The sequence below is a fragment of the Platalea leucorodia genome (genome assembly GCF_965183815.1).
Source record: "Platalea leucorodia genome assembly, chromosome: 2".
NCBI classification, from domain to species: Eukaryota; Metazoa; Chordata; class Aves; order Pelecaniformes; family Threskiornithidae; genus Platalea; species Platalea leucorodia.
Window position 1 is genome coordinate 68603298 of NC_138824.1, and position 27744 is coordinate 68631041.

The 27744-nt window shown below is 40.9% G+C and overlaps 1 protein-coding gene across 1 annotated transcript; it reads left to right on the forward strand.

The window, feature by feature from the left end:
• The first annotated feature begins 703 nt into the window (after window positions 1-703).
• On the forward strand, window positions 704-27544 carry FHL2 (four and a half LIM domains 2). The gene is made up of 6 exons (XM_082337959.1): window positions 704-832; window positions 12276-12455; window positions 19863-20037; window positions 23156-23325; window positions 25050-25236; window positions 26747-27544. The coding sequence occupies exons 2-6, from the start codon at window positions 12300-12302 to the stop codon at window positions 26896-26898; spliced, it is 840 nt and encodes a 279-aa protein (XP_082194085.1). The 5' UTR covers window positions 704-832; window positions 12276-12299; the 3' UTR covers window positions 26899-27544.
• The last annotated feature ends 200 nt before the right edge of the window (window positions 27545-27744 follow it).

The window sequence follows — 27744 nt, forward strand, 5'->3', positions numbered from 1 at the left end:
CTTTGGCTTTCTCTTACACAAGGGGGTTTTTTGGTTTCATTAATTTCCCCTGCTTTTCTTCTTTTTCCTCCTCTCTATGGGGGAACTGGGAAAGAAAGAAGGGTGGAGAGAAACAAGAATGGGCTCCAAGCTCTCATAAAGAAACGCCTGCACACTTGCTCCTCAGAAAAATGCACACCTCTCCACGAAGTAGAAGAGAGACAGCTTGTTTCACTCTTCTCTGGGCAAGGCACTAAGTCACAGCAGGCAAAACAGCCAAAGCCTATAAAGCTTCATACCAATTTTAACCAAATACTTCATTCTCTCAGCCAGGTGAAGAGCCTTACAAATGTTTGGATTTGAGTTGCTGTAAAACCTTTCCTCCTGTAAAGCGCGATGCCTCGGATTTAGCAAAGCTACGTTATTAATAAGCATTAGGGGTTTAGAGAAACAAAGGCTGGAGGAGGGGAGGGGAGCCTTATTTTAGGAAGGGGGCCAAGAAAGACAAGATGTTTAGGAGGGGGAAGTATCGACACCCTTGGAATAGAGAAAGTGTCGAATGCCAGCTGCAGAGCGCCTAAAAGAATGAGTGTCTCCGATGCTTTTGTCTCCTTATATGGTAAAATGATAGAGAGGGGTTTCACTAGGCTGGGGAAGGCAGCAGCCTCTTTCCACACAACACTGACTGCAGAGCTGAAATCGGAAGAGCTGCTCTTCACAGGCAGTAGAAAGCCCCGGCTAGCTGTACAGCTCTCCTCTGCAAGCAGGCCGGTGTGCTCTTTACATATTTGTTAATGGATGTGACCCCCTGTCCCTGGTCCAGGAGGTGACACTAACTGCCCGCTACTGCTCTGTAAGTAAATATCCCTTTTTTTCCCCTCCCTCCCCACTACCAACGGACTATGTCTTTGAAGGTGTCGCTTTAAACAAAGGGTGCAGAGAGGAGGAGAGGGTTGTTTAACGCCCCAGTGGGTTGTTGGGTCAGGATGCGAGGAGAGAGATTGCCGTTTCCCCGTTCTCCTGAGCACACAGCAAGGGGTGTGAAGAGGAGAAAAGGACAAATTTCTTATCAGAGCAATTACTGCTGCATGTCCGTCCATATAGTGACACATCAGCGAGCTGATGAGATGCTGGGTCATTTCACGTGTAACTATTTTTTATGACTGTGTTGTGCTGCGTGTGTAATCCACTGGGAAGGTGATAAAAAGTAGAAGCTGGGGTCTTAGATTCCTTACACCTCTGTGCGCACTCCTGCTGCCGAGCTCAACAAAGGAGCATTTTTGCACTGTAGCAAGAGCAGATGCACATGAAACAAAGGTAGCCTTTCCTCTTTGCAGGCAAACACTGGGGACAGATTGTGTACGGGAAAAACGGGGAGCCATCAGCATCGTATTTCTTCTTTTTACGTGGAGGGAATAGATTAGAATGCAAATCCCAATTAATAGCTCTGAATTCCTTCCTTCTGTGCTCTCTGCGTGCATGTGTGTGCAGCCACAATAACCCAGGTCCTTAATGTATGCCATCTATCATGGATTTCTCTGTGTACATAATAAAGGAAATACTAACTTTGATTGTCTGCATTAATGGCTGTTCTAAACTTTCTGCTTCCCTAAAGGGACATGGCTTTTATTTAGTTTAGCAGATACCTGCATATTTCATCTTTGCTGCGTACAGAAACACACACAGTCACAAGAAAGCAAACCTTATAAAATCTAGATACCAGCAGCAATCAGTCTGTTATTGCTACTCCCCTGAGTCCTGTCTAGAGGCATATTAACTAAGATTGCTGATTGCTGGTTGACACTGAGATTGCCACGGTCAGTAGCTATAACATTTATTCTTGGCTATACATATTTGTACGCTGTCTTAAATAGGAATTGTCCTAGAACGGACCAACAGAAGGGTGTGTGTTATTAGATACTCGCATGCATCCGAATGTGAAGGAATGCTATAACTAAGGTTGCCATTCGGTTTCTGTTATGAACCCTATTTTCATCAGTTCATATATTTATGAGGCTACCTGCTTTCTGGCTAAAATCTTCTGTGCCTTTTATCAGCCAGATGGTAAACTTTGAAAATGATTGCTTCAGGCATGTGGTTGTGGAAGGTAGCAAAATAGTCTTTTTTTTTATTTTATTTAAAAAAAAAATCTGTTTGTTTTCTGCTCCTGTACATAAACCTGGGAAAGGATGCACTCTAAAGGCTGCTCTGTCAATAGAGCCTCTGTATATTCTTGACAACATTTGGAGAAAACTAAAAAAAAAGGATATGTGGTACTATATTTATTGAAAACTCAGTTCCAAACACTGCCATAGCGGCACTACTCTATGCAAAATCTGACCAGAGCATTAATAAAACTATCATCTTTTACCCTAGCCATAGCATAGATAATGATCTTTGGCTTCCAAGCCAACAGGTGGTTGAGGTGAGCAGGGCAGCTGAAAGGACACAAACCGCTGTTGCTGAGAAATCATATTTGTGAAAGTTACCTGGGGCTCCCACCTGACATCTCCACCTGACTAGCAGACCTGAGGCTGGGGGATGGACCAGTTCTTGAGGCCTTTTGAGAAAGTTTAGAAGATCCCAGGATGGCAGAAGTGCTGGGGTAGAATATACTTATTTCTGGCTCTCACCATTCTGCCAAATGTGCTCCCAAAGGAATCAGCAGGGCTACGCATGCAAGCACCAAGTAGTCACTTCCAGGTGGTTGCGTTTTACAGAAAAATTATTACTAATTTTTGTGAGATCACTGTTATCACATAGCAGTGGCTATGTTGTGTCAGACATTGTGTATGAAAAGCTCCTGCCATGAAGAGCACGTAATGGTGATTCCCAACGAAAGTACTGGGATACAGATAAGGCTCTGCTTCCTACCTACAATTATACAGTTTCTTAAGGAAGTCTAGGGAAGTCTGAAATCACATCTTTCCTATCTATGCAGAGAGACATCAGCACTCCCAGGTGGCACACTTTGCATTAGAAAAAAAATTAGACAACTCCTTCAATCACATACAACACAGTCCTCCAGGATCCCATCATACTTTAAATATCAGGAGCCGAAAAACCCAAAAAAGTTGGTGACAAAGTACAGTTCCTGCAATTGTAAGGGCTGGTGAGAGTTTCTGCCACATTGCACTGTGAATTCAAGCTTTCATCCCAAAAGAAAGGGACGAGGAGGGGTGTAAAGACCTATATTCACATGACTGACTCCTGGCTCAGTTCTCCAGGGCATTGAGCCCTGAGCCCAAAAGCCAAGTCTTACCTGCTGTTGTCCTCACCTGCTTGCCTTGCCTCACAGGAGTCAGGACATTCAGAATTAAGGGAGGGTCAGATAAATGTTAACACCATTAGCCAGAGGACATGGCTTCTTCTCCATGAAAATCAGGCTGAAAACTGAAGTAATGCCTGTTGCTGCTGGCCAGCACACTGCCACTCTTGCAAGGTCCCCACAGACTAGTTACAAGCAGGTCTGAAGCTCATTCATGTTTCTCTGACAGATAAATCGGTCTTGAGCATCTTCAGAGAAACTCTGGATGGTGTAGTGTTGTAGGCAGTCACCTTCCCTCACTTGGGTACTGCTTCAGAGATTGGGGATCTCATAATTTGCATTTTCAGACTGATTAGTTCTAATTGTGTAATTTTAATGTTTCATTTACATATGCACAGTTATTTGTGATGCAGATTCACCTCAAGTGAGGGTGTGAAATGGCAGGGTAATGACAGGTTTCATGGAAATAAATCTTGGATACATTGACAGCCACTGAAGCATTAACATTTCAACAATACTAATTAGCTATATATAGAGAAAGAGAGAGTTTGATTAAAAACCACTCGAGGCTTCTTTTAAGGCTGAACACCGTAACACTCATGCCAGGTGAAAAAGTTACAGTCCTCATTTTGTTCCTTTTCACATACCCTTCTATATTAAATTGGATAATATTAACGAGGATGCTAAATGACTACTGTACGTATAGCAATACACCGTAAGAGGAATATAAGTGAGCGTAACACTGATATAAGAATATTCATCTCTCTCTTTCACAGCAGATTTTCAGCTTTAAAGTTGCAAATCTATCAACCACAGCAGAGCAAGCCCTAAGGTTGCACTTTTGGTGGTGGGAGAGAGATCTAGACTCCTGGCAAGCACAGGCACAAGGGCTCAAAATCCACCACTCTTTATTTCATCTTGCATAATAAAAGTAGTGAGTTGCATAAAACCATAAAATATCTGTAAGCATTTCCCTACCCCTGTTTTGTCATTGCTCTGAAGCACTCTTGAGATTTAGACCAAAAGTATCTTTGGAGACCAGGACCGCACCTCCGATGAATTCTTCCTCCTCCATACCATGCCGCGCATCTCTCCATGGTAGAATCTCCATGGACCCAACATCTTCCTTCTTCAGTTAGAAAAGATCTCACCTGCAGAAAGATTGCCTATGCCCATGTCCCCGGGCTCTCTGTGTCTTTCTGTGCTTGCTCCCACATCTCTCATGCACCACAGGTACTTTGACTCAACATTAATAGCTGATCTCTTTGCTCTATGTGTCCAGTTTCCAGCCCCAAACCTCAGCAAACAAATTGGACCAAACTGGTTTCACCCAGGTGTAATCAATCTATTTTGCTAAGGTGCCCAGCTGAACGGGTACCTCTAAGGTTTACATAGCCTCCTTTGCCACGTTTTGGAAAGCTAACGGCAGAGCAGCTGAGCAGAGAATTATGGATGCCTCACAGCCCTGAGGCATTCACTGCTACAGTAGTTTTATACGGTAGCTGAAAGACGTACATTAACTGATCCTTCAAATCACCATGCATGCCAATTATCTTAGACAGAAAGGGGCTTTGTGGTCTTGCCTCTGTAAACAGAACCAGGCAGAGAGACACAGAGCTGTTCTGCTAGAGGCCAGGACAAATAACAAAGCATTCTTCCTCCACAGGGTCCTTCCAGTTTTGTTTCTTTCTAGAAAGAAGGAAACATAGAATATTTGGGACATTGTTCTGGTTTTGTGCCCTGGGTTGTGTTACGCAGGTTTGCAAAAATATAGGAGAATTCAGAAATGTCACTGCACGGTAGCACATGGCGTTTTCTGGATATTTTTATCTTAGGGCCTAGTTTCTCTGGCATTAGCAGTATTTGTGTCAGTAAGAGAAAGCAAGTATTTTCTGGCAAAACTCCATTGGAGTTTAGTGTCTGCAGTCATTTAGCTTATACGTTATTCCTGTAGGGTAGGGCCAGAGATAACAATTGGTTTTATTATTCTTATACTATTTTTCTCCTCTATCATTTTCTTTTATCTGCTTAAATGACCTTTTTAGAAATACAAATTTCTATGTTTAAGTAATAGCAAGTATTTGATCTTTCTCTTTGAGTAAGCCATTGCTTATTCTGCAAGAGAAAGAAGGAAGACAGCAGTTTCAAAAGGCTTTAAAATGGAAAATAAGAGCAAGCCTTTTCGCTTGAACTGTGCTCTTCCTCACTATGGTAGATTCAAGAGTCATGAGCCGTGTTATTTCAATAGGCTCCTTTTGTAATTGAAATGTATGCAGGAATGTTGGTAAGGCCATACATCCTCCAGTCATTTCAATATCAACCTCAGATAATCATAGTGTAAGCTCTGTGGGGTACACGTTCAAAGTGTCAGTGCTCAGTTATTCTGTGGCCCCTGTAGATACTACCACTGGTGCTTGCTCTACCGCTGCTGGAGTGGCTCTAAACTGGAGAAGATCCTTATTGACTGCCAAACACAACAAACCACAGAGAAACCACAACTGGAGTGTTCCCTCTCCACTACTATAACTGGGATTACTTTAGCCAGGCACATGAGGAGCCTTACTACATGAGAAACATTTTTGTTTTGTTTTGGTTTTTTTTAATTATTAATATTATGTTAAGGAAAACAGTCTTAAATAGCAGACTATCCACTTTCCAATTCATGGTAGGCTGACTGCAATCCAGACAGGAACCAGGTATCCTTTGGTTATCTGCATATGTTAATGCAGTCCGTCTGCTCAGAAAGTTTCTCTAAAGTACTTAAAAAGAGACATGGGAATGTTATACCATAGGCAGAATAAGTCAGCCGTGTACAAGGAAGCTGAGTTGCTGGAAAAACCTAGCTGTGATTCTGAAGAAAGAACTTTAAAAAGTCCATTAAAACCCGAACTTTTTGTAATAGCTTTTAATATTTAGCATGTATATAGAAAGGCCTGAGTGGGATATTTAGGAAGAGGTTTCTTTACTTGGGTTTGATTTTTGTTGGTTGTTATTATTACTATTATGTTCAAATATCAAACCAAGTTCTCCTGGCTTTTGCTGGGGAGCTTCTAGGAGATCTATGAATATCTACTCTGAGCTTAAAACCTTCGGAAGCAACAATGAACACCTCTGTAATTAGATACTTCTAATATCCTAACCTTAATGTGGCCACTGGTAAAACAGCCTGGGCTTGTTAACAGGGCTGTCCTGAGAAAGCAATGACATATTATGTTATAAGGCCTTGATTTCTTGAAGACAGGGTGCCAAATTCTTTTGATGGGCTTACTACAGGATTGTTCTTCCATAGCAGCAGCAGCAAGAGAAAAAGGCTTCCACTTTCTTCTCAACTTAAAGAATTAATGAGTACAGCTGCATCTGTCTAAGCATCCTTGTCGTATTTACAAGCTTATCATAAACCCCAGATCACGGGATACAGGGATACCCAACAACTTGTTCCCTACAGTAATCATGACTCCCCTTTTTAAGAACCTACACAAAGATGATGGCATGAAGAACAGTTGTAGCAAAGTTTAAGCTTCAGTATCTCAATAACCTTGCAAAAGTATTTTCCTTTTCTTCTGTTTAATCAAGAAATGCACCTTCATGCAGCAGTGACCTGGTAGCCACTGGCAGGGACAGAGGGCCTATGGAAGGAGAAGAGTGGCTGGCTGGAGTTCCTGCAGGATGAGCTGTACATCACTTGCCTCTCAGCACCTGGTTAGCTTTTGCATTGGCTATCTTTCGCGTAAGGAAGCAAATGTCCTTCTGTGGCCCATGGAGGGAGACTTGGCTGTTCTGAATCAGCTGGCTTGGCTCCCCATGGCCAGGAGCCCGCTGCTGGAGTGTCAAGGATGCAAGCAACACCTGCCCTGTGGCCAGCTAGACCTTCCAAGCGCTCAGGTTCCCTTTGCTCTCCCTCTGCTCTGTCACGGTATCTGCAGACACTGATCCCATGAAGAAAAGCGTAAGCTATATTTGCCCAGACAAAGAAAGAGGGCTACTGTCTCTTAATGTGTTTTAATAAATCTAAACACACAGGGTGTATGCTTTGGGTGTTTGTGGTGCGCATCTACTCCAGGAACTTCTGAAATTCAGGTGAACTCTGACTGTATGTAACTTCTTTTTTCTTCTTGTCAGTGCTGCTGGCAAATGGTTGTTTCTTCTTTTCCTAAAGTAAATTAAAAAGAAATAAAATTAGCTTTCCCCCCTCTCCCCTTGCATGGCATTATGGCCTGGTTTGGAAAAATGATTAGCTCTTAGAAGAGTGGCTTGCAGTTGCTGCAACAAGATGATAGATAACAAATGTGGCAATAGCTGCTAAGTTACAGGAAAATAATCACCTCTTGCCAGAAAGACCAGCATAGTTTGAACTGCTAGTTCATAGTTGCAAAGTATATCATAAATCTTTGCATTTTAGCCTTTGGAACATTAACATAAATTGTTTCCAGATGCTCTAGACCTGCATGGCTTATGTCACTGGAGTTGCCAGACACAAATCTTCCTTTCTCAGAGGAAGGAAAATAAACAGAGAGAAAATTCTTCATGTGCACAGTTCTTCTGGAAAAGAGTCAGGTGGGAGAAATGTGTGTACATCTTGGAGGAAGATGGGTGTCTCTGAAGACCTTTTATTTCCTGCGCAGGTGGCTGACAGAACATCCTGCTCCAGGGGCACAGGTAGAGCCCCAGCCCTGTTGACCTAACTGAGGTCAATAGTAAGTCCCCCTTTGGCATCAACAGGGGCTTAATTCTGTGTCTCCAGATACTGTTACAACAGGAGATCAGAGCTTCACTTCACTGAATAAACTAAACAACTCCTACATTTTTTAGAAAGTGTCCCTTGGCTTCTTTCTCTCCCTTGTGTGTGTGCATCTGTACCTCTCAGAGTCCAACAGCCCCTAAGAGGGGTTGAAATAAGAGATGCACAGAACATCTCTTATTAGGCTTGCAGACATAGTTGAAGAAGCAGGCAAGGTCTGGGGCAGCTAGTCCCCTTTTCCAGTACTCAACAGTGTCATGGGATGGGGGAACACTAGATGATTTCTTAATGACATTATAAGCCCTAATTTTTATGAGGTAATATGATAACTTTAACAGTTACTGTTAATAAAATGAGACTGACTGAGCAAACAGGGGAAGAAGAGGAAAGAAGAATAGTTTTTAAGTCAGCCTACTAACTTTTTAGTCATTTGCTTGCCAATTCTTACTTCCTGGAAGACACAATGTGGGTAGTGCTAACATTTGGCATAAGCTGTAACTTCTCTTCTGGGCATGCAATGGAAAGCTCTTTTCTTTTTGGAGATGTACTTGTTATGTCTAATGTTGTAGGGGGGAGACTGTATGGCAGAAAAATCAATTTCTCCTTCATGATAATGTTTAGAGCAATCTGAAAAAGCGTAAGTATAAAATGACTACTGCAATAAAATCTAAAGACCTTGTTGTACCACAAAGAGGTATAATAAAGACGAGCTTCTGGCCCACAAAGCTTTACAGTCAACAAGTATCAAACACAAGAGGAAGAAATAGATCAATGGCAAGGAGGCTGAATTGCAATTTGTGTCCATCCACAACTGTGCAAGTCTCTTGTTCTTTTCTTAAAGCCCAAAGGGGTGCATAAAATCTGCACTAAGTTAAGCATGATTTTTGTATGTGACAGGAACCAATGGACTGGCAATCCAGAGGACCATGTGCACCAAGTGACAGGCAAAAACATTGCTCAGTGTGATTTTGCATTTCTTGTTTGTAAGACAATAGTGAAATGAATTTTTTAACATTCCTGCTAATTCTTCAGTAGATAGGTTCTGTGATTACTTTACATTTAATTTCTTCTCTCCCGAGAAGAAAAAGGCTGTCAAATATCCTCAAAATATCACATAGTAGATTGTGAGAGCCAATCCAAGGCCCAGATCTAAACAGCCTGGAATTTGGGATGCTTCACCCTGAATTCCAGCTTTCTGAATGAAACCACATGAAATTGAATTCCTTGCTTTAAGAGATCTTGGATCTGAAATTAGTGCCAGATCCAATAAAAGATTCACGCAACTAAAACCAAAATGCAGATCTTGGAAACTTTTCTTTCTTGTCTTTTAATTTCTCAGCTCTCTGGAGTTGTGCCTCGAACCCCATCCAGAGCTGACCTTTCAGTGTCTTCACAGAGCAGAGTTCTCCCCTAAACCTGTTTGGGACATAGAAATCAGTTCTGCCTCTCCCTGCTCAGGGCAAGGGGGGGGGGGATATCCACTGTGACAATCTTAGAGCACATTTAACAAAACTAAATCCCTTTCAGGATAGGGAGGAAAATGCCCAGGTATTTTCTAAAATAGTGACAGTGACTATTCTATTAAATAATGCTTGGCTCTGCTCCTGTGAAAAGCACCCAGAAAATAATACAGCATTCAAAAAGAAACTTCTTGTGACCAAGAGACTGGAACATCCACGTCTGAGTCCTTTTCCAGTTACAAACAACTTGTATATTTTACATCTAGCAACTTTGGATGAAGGACAGAAACAGTATAAACCTGTAAAGGAATCACACCCTATGTTTTTTGCTTTTACACATCTTGACTGCAGAGAAATTTTTCACTCGTTGGTATCACACATCTATTAATTCAGGGCTAGAAAAAACTAATTCTGAAGAAAGGTGAAAAATGCGAGTTCATAAATGGTTCCTGCTCACACTTTAACAGTAATAATGCAAATTAACTGTGCAACCAAATCTTATAATTTGGAAAAAATAGCTGATAAAGTCTGGTAAAAAGTACAGATTTCTGTCCCAAATACAGACTATTTGGACTGTAACTACCACTCCTCTCAGACTCAGTGATACATACACACACCAGTTTATACTGGTCTGACTCCATTCATTTTGCTGAAATTACTCCTTGAAGGAAATTAAGTCCCCTCTAGTTCTTTCATGGGAAAGTACAAAGGTGTTATGTAGGTTGGGGGTGTAAACAGACTCAAAACAGAGGGGAAAATAAATTCACCATCACCTTTTAAATGTTGTGGTAAAGACTGCACCTGTGCTTCAAGAGGAGACCAACTTGCTGGAGGCGGTTATTGAGGAAAGGTCACTCTGTACCGGCCCTGTTCTCTTCCCTTACACTTTCATTGCTAGCCACTGCTGTTGGAGACAGGCTAGAGGGGAAGTCTGGGTAGTCATTGGACTTCTCTCTCCAGCATAAGTCTTCTTACTTTCCGTCTTTTTGTTATCAGTCCTTATGATCCTCTCTACTCCTTAAGGACCAAGAGAACCTAACACACTCCTAGCTCCCCTTTGGGATAAGAAAGTTAATTAGTTCCTAGAGCCTCTGTAGGGTCAAAGCAGCTGGACTGCTACTCCTTCTGGGTTGTCAGTAGCACAGATGACCAGCTGTCAGGATTTTTCTTCCAAGCACATTTTGGGGTTTGGTAGTTTGTCTCTCTTTCTTTTTTAGTAATTACTTGGAGTTCAAAAGGCTTCCCAGCAGCTGAGCCATCACTTACCTTCTTCACACATATAAAAGCACTCACCCCTTAGTCTGTGCTAGTCACCACACAACCCAGCAGTTGACCGAGCATTTAAAAAAAAAAGGAAAAAAAAAAAAGGCTTTCCAACCATCAAAACAAACTTTGCCCATTCAGACTTCCTTAAAACCTTAATCAAACCCCAGCTATTGGGAATAAAAGATAATAATAAAAACTGAAATCCTGGAGGAGAACTCAGGATTTCAGAATGCCCTAAGGGTGACTGCCACCGCCAGGAGAGGATCAAGCACGATCAAGCAACCTGTGCCAAGAACACTAAGCAAGTAACAACTTTTTGTTTAAAGCTGAGAGCTGAAGTTGGCAAAAGGACTGCAGCTGCTGTAAATGTCACTTGTGTGTGAAAGAGGTGGCCACTTAAGCCATTTGTACCCAAAACATTTAAGGCTTTATAGATCAAATGTGGCTTAAAGAGGAGATGGGGCCTGGCAGGCAGTGAAGATTGTGCAGTCCAGGTGGAATGCGCTTTCCGCCTGGGAAATTCCCTTTCCTAAGCAGGCAGCTATGCCCTGCTCCAGCTGTAACCTCCGAACAGATTTCAGGTGCAACACATGCTGCAAGCCTCAGGTTAAGAAAGGAGCTGATGATTCCAACAAAACCCAAAATAAATTGTCCCAGGCAATAATGACCATTCATGCAAGTAATCAAAGGCATTTGTGTGATCGTTGCTTGTGCGTGCATCCAGAAAATGCTGGAGACATAACAAGACCTGAGGAGCAAACAGCAGTTGTCCCTAATTCAGACAAGCTGATACATCGTTAGCAGTTTCTTCTACTTGCTTTTCCCCTTCCATAATCGTTGTTTGACATTTGCCTGAACCAAGTCAGCTAGCTCCCATTTGTGTCCTAGTACACTACAGCCGTTAGATAACTCATTCAACTGCGTCGGAGAAGAATCAGATGTACAATCACCAACCCCACATCTCCCGCTGTTAACAGTGGCCATAGTCCCATGCATGAGCAGAGATGGAGGGCTGGTGTCTCACTGCAGGGCAATGATGGCCAGACATTGGCTCACTGAGAATGTAGAGAAGGAAGGAGCAGAAGCACATAACATTGGTGCCCAATAGCCTGTGCATGACTAAATTCTACCATCAATGCCGACCTTTGTCTTGTCTTACGGAGGAGATGTTGCTCCTTCTGAAGATTAACTGGCTTATCCTCTTAATGTATTTGGCTCCCTCCATCCCTTACAGAGACAGCTTCTTGCTTTGGACCTATTGGTCAAATCCCATTCACAAATCCCATGTGAATTCTTTAAACTCAGGATTTACTACGCTCTCTCATCTCTAACACTAGCTCTGGTCAAAGATGGGTCAGTGGATGGCTAAAGTAGATGGGCTATTTTCATTACCCAGCACTGCAAAATTTATAGTCCAGTTTCTTCCCATTGTATTCATTTTCCTGACTGAAAGTGAATTAAAATTGAGGTACAGTGTGATAAACCGGAACCGACAAACCTTTCTTGGGGGATTGGGTCAAGTGTAGCTCAGTCTGACACATGCCTATTTCTGTCTTCGTGACAGGACAGCTGGACTCCAGACACCAACATGACTGAACGCTTTGACTGCCACTACTGCAAAGAGTCCCTGTTTGGTAAGAAGTACATCCTGAGGGAGGACAGCCCCTACTGTGTGAAATGCTATGAAAACCTTTACTCCAACACCTGCGAGGAATGCAAAAAACCTATCGGCGCCGACTGCAAGGTATGCCAGATTCCTGTGTTGTTACAGAAATCTTGACAGAGTAGCCTGGATACAGAGCTCTGAGACATGGTGTTATCACCTGGAAGAGTCCAGCGTAACAGCTACCTAGGGGTTTCTTTGGGTGGGATACCATGCTTTCTGGACCTCTGTATCTGCTTTTCACCGCTTCACTTGACAAACCCTTCTTTACCAGGCATGTTGATAGAAATAGAAGAATACCCCTTTCTTCCCATAAGGCATTGGATGATCTGATGTTGGAAAGTATCTCTAACTCATTAGGAGAGTCCAACTGTCCTTGGGGTCAGCTGGGATCTGGAAAGGTGGCAGAAGCTGATTTTGCCTACCTTTGGGTCAGAGGGAGCTAAGCCACTGCTGGCTTTGCAGTGACCACAATTCAGTTGTCATCAAGAGACAAGACATACTCAAGAAAAGCTGCCAATTCATGGACCACAAAAATCTGGCTAATGCTGACCCCAGTAATAAGTCAGTGGGAACACAGAATAATTAGCCTTTTAAGTACAGAATGATGATAGTGGAGTCTAACTAAAGATTGGAAAGGACAAAGCAGAGGCCTTGCTTACTTGAGCTATGCACTGCTGCACCACATGGAAACACCTACCTGGTACAAATAAGGTGTGACCACCTGCATTTCTTTTAAATTAACCAAGAAAACTGGAGTTCATGTCACTTTTACTCTGACTGAATGAAGACAGATGATATTTGAGCCATCCAGTGACGCGTCTGTTGGGCTGCTACAGACAGACTTCATCGAATATACATCCTCCTTGCACAACATTGACCTGTTCAAAGTTGGCCAAGAGTTTCACTGGCAAGAGTTTGTACTAGAACAGCAATTTGCATTGCATAGCCATGGGATCCTTAATCGGTACGAGGAGGTCTGACGTTTGATTTCCTACATTGCTGATCCATACTTCTAGAAGCACCAATTAGTCCCTGTTACTCATACTACCACTCTGTCACTAGTTCAGAGATATAAAAATATGTGCTTACTCAGACTGGGAAAAATAAATGTCTCATATCTTCCGAATTGATCTATCCCACCCTATTGGCAAATCAGTAGGAAAGCCCCTTTCAGAAGCCTTAAAAAGGTGAGAGTGTTTCACCATCATGACAGGGAATTGGCAATAATCTGTAAGAGGGTATAAAACTGCCAGGTTTCCTACAGCTCATAAATATTCAGATTAGAGAAGAGATACAGCTGGCCTGACCTGAAAAAGCAAAATATTTCTGCCCCATTCCAGAATGTGCTTTTGTTTTAAGGTCTCTTTCTAATCCCCTGAGAAGATATTTCCATGTGTTGATATTCAAGAATTTAAAAACTTGGACCGGCTTCAACAAATCTCAGACAAAGTATTCAGGAATTAATCAGGCTGAACTTTTCAACCCAGATTTATGGATTTAGGGAGTGTGGGTGTTATCCGATATACTGCTCTTCTGTACTTTTAAGCAAGACCCACTCCAATAGCAGATAGAAAAAAAAGCCCCTAATTGTCTGCAGTATAAGAATATTTTATATATGTAAAGAACCAGAACTAAATGTGGAAAACACAACTATAAGATAGTAAATAAAGATTTCTTAAAGAGCTATAAAGTGTACCAGAAACAAATGTGTCCTTTTTTGTTTCTGTGACTGTTGTTTGTGCCTGTCCATGCTTTATGCTGCAGCTTTGAACCCATTGACCAATTTTAACCAAATTCTGTCAGATGGATAAAAGTTGCAAACTTAAATTCCTGCAAGTTTTCTGAAAAAACCATATGGTTGGGTAGAAAAAGAGATCCTATTAATGTTCCCACTGAGAGGAAAACTAGAGTAGTTTTTCAATGACAGTAATAGATGCTAGAGAATACATTTTAGAGAGCCCTTATAAGTGCCTCAGCCACAAGATAAGTTTCAGTCAAAGCTTGTGCACTGTAGGACTCAGCATAATTCAGCCATGAAACACAAAGCCACAATAAATCATGCTTCTGCTCCTCATTACACCATATATATACATAGGTATATAAACACATAAGAAATATACACATACATACATACACAAGACATATGTATGTCTTTTTATAAATATCTTTTTACACATTGCATACTGTACAAAAACAACCAACCAAAGTACACCAAAGTAAAACGGTTGTTGACAAGAGGACAGCCAGCTCTCCGTCTCTGACCCTACTGCAGTGTATCAGCACTGCTGCATAGCATCATCTCACCCGAGCTGAGCTTAAGCCTGCTCAGACACTGGTAATACTCCAACTTTGACAGCACTGGGCTCTGAGAGGGCCAAACTGATGCCAGATTTTCACCTTGATTTTTAGCTATGGCACAGAGAGCGCGTTAGACAACTATCCTGAAGACAAGCTTTCTTTGAATTCAAATCAGGGCAGAATTTGCTTAACTATCTTTCAATCTTCCTATGGTAATTTACGGGTAACTGTGAATGTAACTGAATAATAACTAATTTGTTCTTTATTTTAAATGCTTTTTTGCATTAAAAAAAAACCTGAATGACAACATGTGTCTGAACAACACCTTTGGACGTAGGCCATTTCGTTAGCTGTAAACAATTCTAGCTGATGTTTGTGAAACTTTCACAGACAGATTAAAAGCTTCACATACTGAGTGGTAGGAGGCATTGGCAGGCAGTAGAAAAACACGATGCCATTTCTCTCGCAGCTATTACACATTATCCGTACGCCAACAGGTTCTAATAGAAATTTACTCTTTCTAAAAAGAATTGGCATTTCATCACCTATGTCCCTGGTGAACACTCACCACACCTACAGTTTCACGCTTCTTTCTGGAAATCCATCCATGATGTTCTCAGTTGCTTAACTGCTGAAGTGTGACTTTCAGTTGATTTTGGCTTTTTTAATAGTTTCCTTGCAGGCCCTATGGCACAGAAACCATCACAAATACAGGAAATACCTACAGGAATCTCGTGTTTAATGCAGTCTACAAGTTGGCCTTGGCAGGCAGGAGGGGGTGAAAACTCTCTGCAAAATGTAAGAATGAAATTAAAAGTGGATTGTGAGATAAAGCTACTGTGTCAGCACGCAGGCCAAAAATTAATCAAAAGGCTCAGTCTTACACTCAAACTAAACAAAAAAATAAAGCCTCTAGTAATGTGGGTCAGTGGAGAAAATAGTTGTTCTTCAAATTTGTAATGTTTAAACCTTCTCATGAGTTGCAATACTTTTTCAGTGCATTGCTGAACATCAGACTAGTTGTTGTGAAGTGGAATGGTAAGAGGCAGATACCTTCATCTCTTCTTACATCCCTAAGGTGCTGGGTTCAGCACAATACCACTTATTTTTACCATTTCTAAACATGCTTTTGATAGGGAAGTACCAGTCTAACATACTTGTTTTCCTACAGGGTGTACATGGCTAAAATCTGTACAGCATTTTGTTGTCATATTCCATTTCCTCTGCTTAACCTTCTGGAAAGAGCATTGCGGCCAGCAAAAACGTCTGATGTAGTCCTCATTCATGAACAAACATATACAGTTACTCTTCTGGTAACAATCTCTCTAATCTCCCTTTTCTTTTGCATCCCTGTTGAAAGCCAGTTCAGGAGAAAAGGTAATACATAATGGCTTAAGTTTACTTAGACTTAGAAAGCCAGAGTAGAAGGCAATGCAGTTGCAGGACATGAGGAGTCCATGCTTAACCCACTTATCTGGTAACTCTAGTCTTGGGGCTCTTCTAGTTCAAAAGCAAAAGGAGTCACTGGCAGTCCCATCCTAGAGGCCCAATAAACCATGCTGGATCAAAACTATAGAGAACTGTGGAGGAGCTATAAAATGTGATTTTGCCAATGTTGAAAATAGTTATCTTGACAAAGTTTTCTTTGGGGATGACATCATGAAAATAAGTGAAAAGAAAATTGTTTAAAAAGCACTTAAAGGCTTTTCAAAACCATAAGTTTCACACCCGTTTGGGTTTGGGGATGACTGAAGTTTTGGATAGAAATAGGATCTGCATTAAGTTTTGCTTGCACCATATTCTTACAGTCAGTCATCTGAACGTGTCCAAAGGACCTCCACCTGCCCCACTCCCTGGCATCCGTTCGAGAAACATCCACCATTCGTTTGGTTGTCCCAAGGAACGCCAAGCTGAAATTTTCAGCTGAGGCTGACTCTCAGATCAGGCTGAACAAAGCACCCATTCAAATTTGAGTAGTTTCAGGTTTTGCTAATCTGGCTACTTTTTATCTTCAAATGAAACTAGGTAAGGGAAGGATTATTTTCCATGTTCAGAAGAAATGTAACTGAATGAAGTGTTCAGTATTTCTCCCTGCAAATTTTGCTGCAGGATTTATTGCAGCTCTGCAGAGACAGGCATTGCCCTCTTCCCCATCTCTTTTCACTAGTAGCACATCTGGAACTGGTCTGGTGCTCTCCGCACTTCAGCTGCAAAACACTTGTACAGAACAGACCATGTCCGTGAGCATCTGTGTGCATGCACCTCTATATGTGTAAGCACTGTTCCACTTCTCAAATTTCAATCATCTATGGTAATTCTTCAGTCTCTTACCCGTGTTTATGTGTGCTTTATCTAACAGGAGCACGTGGCTGTCAGTTTTCATAGATAGATGCACGGATCGATTGCAAAAAGAGTCATTCTCCAGATTTCTTTTAGGCAACAGAGGAATCTGCATTTAAAACTACAGTTAAAATATGTAGCACCAGGGACTCATTTCCCTCAGGCTGCATAAAGCAGCTGAGAAGTCATGCTCATCAATATTTTAAGGATACACTCCTGTTCTGAGTCCACAATAGTAATTTTCATCATTAGTTCTTCCCGGAAATCCATGCAGTAAACAGGAATCAGTTGTATATCACTCATACCTTCTGCTGGAACAGATTTATTTGGGTTGCAATCAGATAGTGTGACCTAGAGCTCACATGCCTAGAGTAAACCTAATGCTCTTTCAGCTTAACTGAGGACCAGCCTAACAGTCAGACAAGCTTGAAGTCAGTTTTGCACATGCAACTTCTCCAGTGTAGAATCCGTTCCAGATCAATACAGCCACAGCTTCTGTACAAGCCAAAGGCTCCGGTTACATACACAACACACCAAAGTAGACCAAACCTGACTTCTGGTGACTTTATTACACTGACCTAAGAACAATCATGATGCAGAAACGGTTTCATCGGTACCTTGGACTTCCTTGCTTTGGATGTGACAGATTCAGAGAGAGAAAGCAATATCCATTTCATTGGTCTACTATTCTGCTGCAGGCGTGTCAAAGCCAGACATCTTAGGCTCCCTCTGCATTTGATGACAATATCTGTTATAATCATCCAAGGTAGCTAAGGGTTTTTCAAGTCAGTCTGTATCTTGGGTACTTTGGGTTGTAGTTGCACTTCATCACTTTGCCATGATGAAATATCTGCTACTTTCACCTACCAGCTAGTGTCCATACAAGCTGCCATCATAACTGACTCAAGGATCAAACCTTTCATCACCGACACCTAATCCTTGTCTTCATTACTCCTCTTCTAAAATGCACACACCTTCTCCAGGGTATAATTTTATTGATAAAACAAGGCAAAACAAAAGCAGATAACAGCATATGAATTTTAGAGATAAAAAATAGCTTGCAGAATATTGCAAAAAGAGAAGAGAGGCATCAAGTGGGAAAGAGACCAGAGAAAGAAAAACAGATCTGTTGTCATTCTATTCTCTAGCAGGCAAAGTTCACATTTTGGAAAACTCTGTTGGCTGTATGTTGTATTTTTCTGTTGAAAATATTATTCCCCTTCTGAGATCAGATTTAGGCTATTCAATTTCATTTAAAGAGAAAGAAAAATTAAATAACTTCCAAAGAAGGTTTTTTTTCATTTTGCTATTAGGAAAGATTAAAATTTTGCAGTCAGAAATTCGGGTTGTTTCGAAAGGAGTTAGCTGAAATGAACAGACAAGCTAAATAAACAACTGTCCGAAAGCTGTAAAGTAGGAGGCTTAGATAGTCTATCGTGGAGTGCAACCTCTGAGACGAAAGACACATTGAGTACCAATTGTTACTCACAGTGATTTAAGAAATTCAGGTGAGTAGTGCAGATGTCCAAACAAAAAGTCTTTATTGCATGGTCAACTTCTGATTGAAGTTACTATAGTTTAACAAGCTACCACACATCAGCTGAGCTAGGCAAAACTATTTCAGTGTTTCCTGTTAGCTATTTATGAGGACAAGGCTCCTGCAGACATAACGTGGTTATTTTAGGTTAACCTAAATCCACAGTATCTTTTGTTTGCTCTGGGCTAAGATTGCACATTTGGAGTTACCTGTGACTGGACTGACTGACACAGAGCAGCTGAGGCCAGATTATGTTTGAACACTTCATGATGCCTCCATTTCCACAATTAAAAAATCTGATATTCTACAACTCATTCTTTTCCTTCAGTTAACTAGATTAATTCAGTGCTTGTAATTAATATATAGTGGATCTTGAGCTAGAACCCGAGAAGTTATTTCTGCCAAATTTTTATGCTCCCCATTCATGACAATACTAGCCCCTCACACTCCCGCCTCAAACCGAGGCCTATGTATTTTGGGGTAGACACCCTTTCTTGTAATGATCTAAGCTCCATTTTGTTTGAAGTGCAAAGACACTGTTCAAGTGTTACATGATTAGGCCACCTTAATTTAAATTTTAAAAGGCACAATCCATCCCTTTAGGTCACAGTTTTTAGAAGGAATGTTTTTTTAAAATAATAGAAGTACCACTGCGGAAAGTGTTTTAAATACTTAGGTGCCCATGCTAATCCCTTGGCCAAAGTGTTCTGGATCACTGGCTGCAGGTACAGTGCGATCTCTCGTCTTTCAGTCTGATCCACATTTGAAACGTAGGTAAACCAAAACACAGGAGTCGGTAAAAATTAGTTGCAGTGAAAAAAAAAAAAGGAACAGAGGTCAGATCAATTCCACCCTTAGTGTAAATCTGTTGAACTGAATAAATACCGGAAAGTAATTGGGAAAAGGATTTCTGTCCAGCAATGAACAGCTATGAAATGACCTAGAAATCAGCAACAGCTAAGACAAATAGGGGAAGTTTATTATACCTATAAGGTTAACAAGTTTTAATCTGACTCAAAAATGGGGCTTTATTCTCAAAGGAAATACCTAAATGAAACTCGTTGTTCCTCTACCACATACCAAAAATGAAGGTTACCTTGAACTGGAAAAGGGTCAATAGTTGTCATGAGCTGTTCTTGGTTATCATAGCAAAATAAATTCACCTTCATCAGAACATTTTGTTTTCTTGAGCTGTGTGAATTAGCCTCAGCTCCTGGCTGTGGTTCAGATTTGGATGTGTTTGCATTCTCTGAGCTTCCAGTTGCGCAAACCATTCGTTCTGCTTACTCTGTGGTTTTGGATTTCTACAGGATCTGTCTTACAAGGACCGCCACTGGCATGAAACCTGCTTCCACTGCTTCCAGTGCAAGAATTCATTGGTGGACAAACCTTTTGCTGCAAAGGAGGAGCACCTACTTTGTACTGATTGCTACTCCAACGAATACTCTTCCAAATGTAATGAGTGCAAGAAGACTATTATGCCAGGTTAGGATGCTCACTTTTTGGATTAAGAAAAGATTAGGCTAAATATCAAGCCCAAACTCAGCAACATTTGTGATAAGTGTTTTTCTTTGACTATCTCTGCTAAGTCATGGTGAACTTTGTAAAATACAGTTGATGGTGCACTGTAAGTCATTTCCATGACCAGAACATGTAATTTTCATAATGGATCATGATAGAACTGTAATTCACATGAAGCGGATTACTCTTGAAAATTAGTATTTATTCCATTTAGCATTTTTATTAATGGGATTTATAATTTTCTACAGCAGTATTCATTAAAAGGCTTTTGATGGCTGGACAACTAAAGTTGATCTTTCTGTCCAGTCCCAACTTTGTACTCTGTCTTGATTGGCTTCCACTGCTTGAAGATCAGAAGCAGCTTGCAAATTTAACAGCTTACTTAATTCATGATTTAGCTTTTTATGTAATTACTCTAAATTTAGCTTCTACCATAAAAATGAAAAATTTGTCAAAGTGCCTCTAATGTCTTTCTTGAGCACAAAGATATGAAGAAACAGGAAAGAGCTCTTTTCTTTTTCAACCTGAAACATGAGGTTATAGTAATAGATTGCTAAAACCTCATCTGCTCATGTCAATACTATAGCATTCTGTGATGGGGGCTTAAAGTGGAAGGAATATTGGTCCAGAAATAAAATATTAAAAGGCACTTTGAAGAATCCATGTACATGCTCCATAACGATTACTCGTTACTTTTTCCAGTAAAATTTTTCCTTGGCTGGTTCTGACATGGGTCATCTTAGACAAAAGCTGAAAACCACAACATCGTGCACCTAAGGTGTAAAAATGACGGCTTGATGATGAAACAGGACATATAAATAGAAACAATAATGATATTTAAAAGCAGATGGCCCTATCCATTCATGATTGAGTTTAGGCATCTCCTTCTATTATTCCATGTGCACCTGTTCTTACCAACACAGCACTAACAACTGACATCTTTGGGAATAGCCAGTGCTAGTTTTAAAGTTGGAACTACATATATGTATATATTTTTAAGACTGTTCATCAGATTCACCCCCATGATGAGTGTGCTTATCTACCGAATGGATCTCTTTTTGCCTATTATGCCAGCTATAGATTGATAAGTAGTAATGAAGGCTGGATACAGCAACTCAGAGAACCCTTTCTTCTCTTATAATCTGAAACAGAAGAAATCCATTTTTATGAAGCTTTACAACCACCAACTGGTCTTTAGCTGCTTACTCAAGATAGCCATGATGTCACCACATTCGGACAGCAGCACACCCAGCATGTATTTTCTACTTACACAGCATACCGTGTTAGTACGGTAGCTACACCAGAGCACTATGATCACCAGCTGAAGCATAATTCATTTTGAAAGAACCAGCAAGTGGTTGGATACCCTTTATGGAGACTGTTAATGCTACACTTGCCCTTTGCTTTGCTCCACTAAATGTACAATTTAGATTTAATAAAGCATTATCATGACATGCCCATTAAATACTAAAGTAATTACAAGCTTGATCTTTCAGTCCTTCTGCAAGCTAAACTCCCACCGACTTCAGTTTAGCAGCTAAGAACAGGGCTCCCCCTGCCTTGAGTTTCAGTGACAACACAATCCCAAAGAGAGAACAGCTAGAAATGTGAAAATAAAATTCTAGACCATTAAGAGAAAATTATCCACATCTCCTTTTTCCAGAACAGCATTCCTTCAAGGACTGATTTATTTGCTCCTCAGTATGATATAGAAAGTTACCAGCACAGAGAGGGCATAATTCTTAAACGGTGTCCATTAATAAAATGGATCAGAAATATTCAAGCATGTAAGCATCAGGCAGAAAGATAATTAACAGTTCACTTACTACACTCCTGCAAGTCAGTTCTTAAAAAAAAAAAAAATCCTGAAGTATGCCTCTGGGCAGAATTTAATGAGACCAAAAAAGTAAAAGAAGAAAAATAGGCAACTAGTAAACAAAGAGGAATTAATGCTTGAGAAGGGAAAAATGGTAAAACTTCACCCTGCAGTAACGGGGGTGGGGGGAGTTGGCATCAAAGGAGTTAGCGTGGTTCTTCATCATTAGCCACCACGACCAGCTTGTTAGTCTTCCAAGCACTTGACATCACATTTGTTGCTACAGGCTTCAGGAGTAATGCAGAACTGTAGGAGCATCATTTGTTTGTTTTCCCTTCTGGCCAGTGTCAAATATTCTGACTCAAACTGGTACGCAGGAAATTACATAGTGTGCAAAGAAATTTGTTCCTATAATAGGGCATCTCCCATTTCCTGGAAGGGCTCAGGGTCCACCTGTCACACAGTGGACTCAGTCTGCCAAGTACAGTATCTGTACCCTAAAACTTCATTCTAGACAAGTACATTTAGCTCCTAACTACCATACCACTGTTCTGCTTTTCAGTAAGGGATTGTTTAAAGATTTTTCTTCCTTTCACATTGCACCTATGGTTTAAATACAAGTGAAGACAGAGAGAAAGCTTCTTTCTTACTGAAGATTTCAAGAGACAGAAAAACATTTAGGATAGGTGTTGCAGAGCTGGAAACCATTGCAAATTTATAGCGGACCTCAATAAGGACAGGAACAAGGCCCCAGAGCAGACATGAAATAATCCTTTGCCTCAGACAGTGACTATACTTTATTGGGAAAAGGAGGCGAGAAGCTTGCCAGGAATTAACCAGGTATCTTGCAGCTGTCTGAAAAAGAAACAAAAGGGACTTGGAATGAACGAAGTCAAACTTTAATGAGGAATGGCCTTACCTTCACTCAGCACAAACACCAGGCCTTATTGGTGTCTCGCCAATTCCCCAGAATCTTCCTGTGCATTAGAATTCATTATTAACTCTAATAATACCACAAAAAGGTGTCCTAAGCCTTCATTATTAGCAGTAAATGTTTCTCTTCTTTATAGGAAGAGAACCACTCACTGTCCAAAATCTTAAAATGGTACCCCGTACCATGCAAAGCTGGTGGGAACACGAAATAGCCTCTAGCTCATAGCTCCACTGCTTATCGACTGACAGCCAGCTAGCTGTCAGGCAAACGAGCTACAAATTGCATCCATCTCAGCCAGAAGCAGCTCAGCTGATGCTCTGGTCTCATTACAGGTACTCGGAAGATGGAATACAAGGGCAACAGCTGGCACGAGACCTGCTTCATCTGCTACCGCTGCCAACAGCCTATTGGGACAAAGAGCTTCATCCCCAAGGACAATCAAAACTTTTGCGTACCCTGCTACGAAAAGCAGTTTGCCATGCAGTGCGTCCAGTGCAAGAAGGTAGTGCTCTTATTTCACTTACCTAAAACCTAAGGGACTGAAGTTCATCCCATTTTACGTCCAAGTAGGTAGAATATCTTATTTTTCTATGCGTGTTAAAAGATTCAGGATCAACTGATTTTAAGAGATGTAATTTCAGTTCCCATCCTGCACCAGGCACAGCATTTACTATGATGAGAATTCTCTTACTCAGGGTTAAAGATCCCTTTGTATTGAAAGCATACAGAGAACACGTTTTAAAAAACCAAACCAAAACGAAATAAAAACTCTGCAGTGGAATAACCTCATTCCAATATAAGCCATTATATATCATATATCTAAACATTTCAACTGGACGGAAGATGAGCTAACACTGATAATTTTTTAATATTCTAATGAAGTTCAAGACAGAGAGATAAGCTTCACACAGAGCAAATGCTGTTCCTGAAATAAACACTAGTAAACTCAATATGCGCAGGAGTACGACTTTCTAGGCCAAGGACCTTTCATTTGTGAACTTCCTAAATTCCATACACAGACACTGATAAGAATTTTAGAATTCTTTCCTAAAAAGAATCATCTCATCACTTCTGGAACTAACAAATCCCAGTTCCCTATGGATATACGCATAGGCAAAGACAATCAAAACCATGGCTATATCCACAGTAAATTCCCGCTGCCACTGTTTCCTCTTTGTCTCCCCTTACCCTCTGCGTATTTCCAGCCACCACCTGTGCCCGCGCTACCCAGACTTTCTTCCCTGTGTGCTACCTGCTTGTTTGCCCGTCCAGGCAAGCAAAGCTGCAGTCTGGTCAGACACACTCGCTGGCCAGAACCGACTGCACCTTTGCTGCTGCTGCACAGGCAAAACAAAGTAGGTAAAGGCTAAATTTTTCCTTCAGCCTTTGACCTAAAGTATACCTAATTACCTTTACTACCTCCTATCCATCCATCAATTTTCTGAAGCTTCTAGGAGTTCTGTATCTTAAAAACTCTGTCTAGTGGCCAATTTTAACCACATTTGAGAACAGGCTCAAAAACACTTGGGAAAGAGGCAAAGACACAGATGAATACACATATTAGATGATCACATACAAGCCTGGTTCCCAGGGAATCTCCCTTTAGGGAAAAAAAAAGAAGAAAAATTAAACTGTCCAATTTTACAGCCTTCTTAGGAATACTCAAAGGATCAAAACAAGTTCAGTTTGTCTAACATCAGGGGAGCTGTTTTTGTAGACAACAACTTGTTATAAGAGAAAAACCCCAGACAAAGTCAGGAGAAGCAGAAAGCAAAGACTTCCACTAAAATTTGAAATAAAACCGTCTTTGCCAAGGAAAATAACAGGGAAGTTGAAACACATAGGGTAGCTCCTTCACCATGAAGAATGGGACAGGTGAAGGAACAGAGATGAGACAAATCCTAGCACATGCATACGAAAACAACACACAAAGACTAGATTACAAACAAAGACGACAATTGAGAGTGAGATTATACAATATATGGAGAATAAAGAACTTTTAGTATGGGGCTTCTTTGTATAAATTAGGAAATTAGGAAATTATAATGAATCACTTGCATGCTTTTCTCAAGGTCATCTCTAGCTAAAAGGATGACTTTGCTGCTGTTAAGCCTTCTTTCCCTCCTCCCACCCACAAAAACCTCATCACCCTTCCTCTCTACCAAATCAAGACACAAACTTGCCACCCTCAAGAAAACACTTTCTGTCTTACTTTCCATAAAACAGGCTATCACTACAGGAGGCGTTACTTACCGGGAGCAGCCATGGCACAAGGAGTGCTTCGTTTGTACTGGATGCAAGAAGCAGTTGTCTGGACAACGCTTTACCTCCAGGGATGAGTTTGCATATTGCCTGAGCTGCTTCTGCAACCTCTACGCCAAAAAGTGTGCTGGATGCACAAACCCAATCAGTGGTAGGTCTCTTATCGCCAGTGCCTTTAAATGTTGGTTTCTTTTTTTTTTTTTTTCCCCAAGGAACTGCTTCTAATATTAAAAATGGTTCAATAATTCATTCTGAATAACTTGAGAGACTCAAGACACTATACAATTCAAGACATGTGAAATTAAATACTTATGATGCCTTTCGAGTACCTAACAAAAAGAAATGAAAGAGGTCCTTAAATTGAAGTTTCCTCCTTTTCACCCAGTTTTCATGGAACACGGTGGACACACAGTAACAGAGCTACGCGTGTAGCGGGATATGCATGTTCGGTACTTCATCCCACCTGCGTTCATTAGAGGGATCCCTGACCTCAGCAACAACAGTCCCTCCGCCAGCAGAAAGTGTCTAACTGGCTTACACCTCCTGTTGTAGCACAGCACATTTCTTCCCTGACTTTTCAGGACAGCAACTGAGAAATCACAAGGCTTTTAGATACTGCTTTCCAGTACAAAAGTACATAAAGGAGCAACTGCTCACAGCTTTACTATGAACCACTTAGCATAAAAATATAACCTCCTCCTTGGCGTCATCAGCATTTAACAGCATGATCCATACAGTCCAAGACTGCAAATCTGAGTTATATCTGGACCATTTTCTCTCTTTGTCATTGCTCTGCCCTTGCGCCTGTCCCTCACTAACATATACTCGATTGCATAGCTCCTAGAAAAGTCAGTGCATAACACCACAGGTACTGTTTTCTGTTCATGTGAAAGAGGAATTTGTCTTTTGAATATCACACTCTTTTCTATCATATGCTGTTTTTTCAAACTGTTGCTACTAAAGGCAAAACAAAACCAAACCCCCTCTCATCAGGTAAAAGATATGCCCAAGTAAATCTTTTCACTGACTTCCAGCTAGTCATTCCAATGCATCATATTCAAATCGCTTGTCATTCTGAGGTTAAGCAAGAGATAATTAGTATTAAGAGACATTTGTCCCTTTTCTCTTTTTTTCCTGTACAACTTCAATACCCCATACGATAGCCTCCATAGCCTCACACTCTTGAATGTTTTTTTGCAGTTTGCTGACCTGCTTCTTTTCTTGAGGCACCCCTCTTTCAAAGCTATGAATCAAAATGCATTTTTATAAAACAAAATTAATTTACTCGGATGTCATAAAACATTCTGTAAAAAACTATCAGACTTCTGTTCAGAGGCAGTTGCTTTCCTTTTCTTCTGCTGTATATCGTAGTGCCATCCCTTGAAAGTTCATTTCTGCCATCATCCGTCACCAGCTAACAGCCTAGTTCACTAACTTAGCTGAAAGCAACAGAACTATTTGAGGATGAAAATATTACTTGCTACAGAATAAGGGTGGCAAAATTAGCACAGCAATAAACAGAATCGTCACAATGGCATTTTTTTTTCACTGCTCTATGTCGGATCTCCGCAGCAATCCATGAGGGGAGTCTGAAATAGCATCACTTGATGGCTGATGTGCTGTTCCTTTCTTGTAACAGAATGCTTTTGGTTTTCAAACAGGACTCGGAGGAACCAAGTACATCTCCTTTGAAGAACGGCAGTGGCATAATGATTGCTTTAACTGTAAGAAGTGCTCTCTCTCACTAGTGGGCCGTGGCTTCCTCACAGAAAGGGATGACATCCTTTGCCCTGAATGTGGGAAGGATATTTAAAGCTCAAAATAAGAGGTGGGGAGAGGGGAGGAAAGCCGTGCTTGCAATATATAGTCTGAAATACACGGATGTTCGGAACTAGCTTTGCCACTCTGTGTTTCGCTGTACTGTTAACATTACTTAACCATTTTCTTCACGCTCTCCAAACCTGGAGGGAAAACAACTTCAAAATCTCTAGTAGCAGTGTTGGCGTTTAAGATCTCTACGGCTAACCAAAACTAATGCAAAACCTGAGATGCAGAACCATTTGGGTGTTATTGTCATAACACACTTTTTTTTTTTCTTTCCACTAAATATTTCAGTTACAAGCAAGTGATATAGTTCAAGGGTTACAATGGCCACGCACAATACATTCATCAATGGATATTCAGGGTGAAACCCTCAGCCCACTGAAATCTATGGCAAACACCATTCAATTTCAATAAGGCTGTGGTCTCGCTTCAGTGTTCTTGAGCTACGTGACCAGTGTGTGCTGTCAAGTGTGTAGAAAGACTGCGAACGTAGAGGGTGTTTCAATGTACAAGGATTTGTGCCATGCCATAAAGAGAGAATGGTAAAACAGTTGAGGTGGGAGTGCTTCATAACAGGTACATATTTTATTGCATGACTAGCTGATCATTGTGTGAAGTACAAGTTCTGATTGACAGTGTCGGTATTACAGTTAGTCGACATTACACACTGCACATTGTATTTTTCAAAATAAAATCATTTAAAACAAAATTGTGATTGTGCTTTAATTGTATTTACGTGTTAGAGATTTACAAATAAAATGCTTTCAGTCTGAAGAAACACAATGTAAGAGCCATACAAACACAACCCTTTTTGCACTCAGTCATGAAACTGTGG

What these genes read in the sequence shown, in the direction of transcription:
- FHL2 (XM_082337959.1), top strand. Translation starts at nt 12,300, where the DNA reads ATGACTGAACGCTTTGACTGCCACTACTGCAAAGAGTCCCTGTTTGGT. An exon ending in CAAGAAGACTATTATGCCAG is followed by an intron (nt 20,038 to 23,155) that starts GTTAGGATGCTC and finishes GTCTCATTACAG; the next exon opens with GTACTCGGAAGATGGAATAC. An exon ending in ATGCACAAACCCAATCAGTG is followed by an intron (nt 25,237 to 26,746) that starts GTAGGTCTCTTA and finishes GTTTTCAAACAG; the next exon opens with GACTCGGAGGAACCAAGTAC.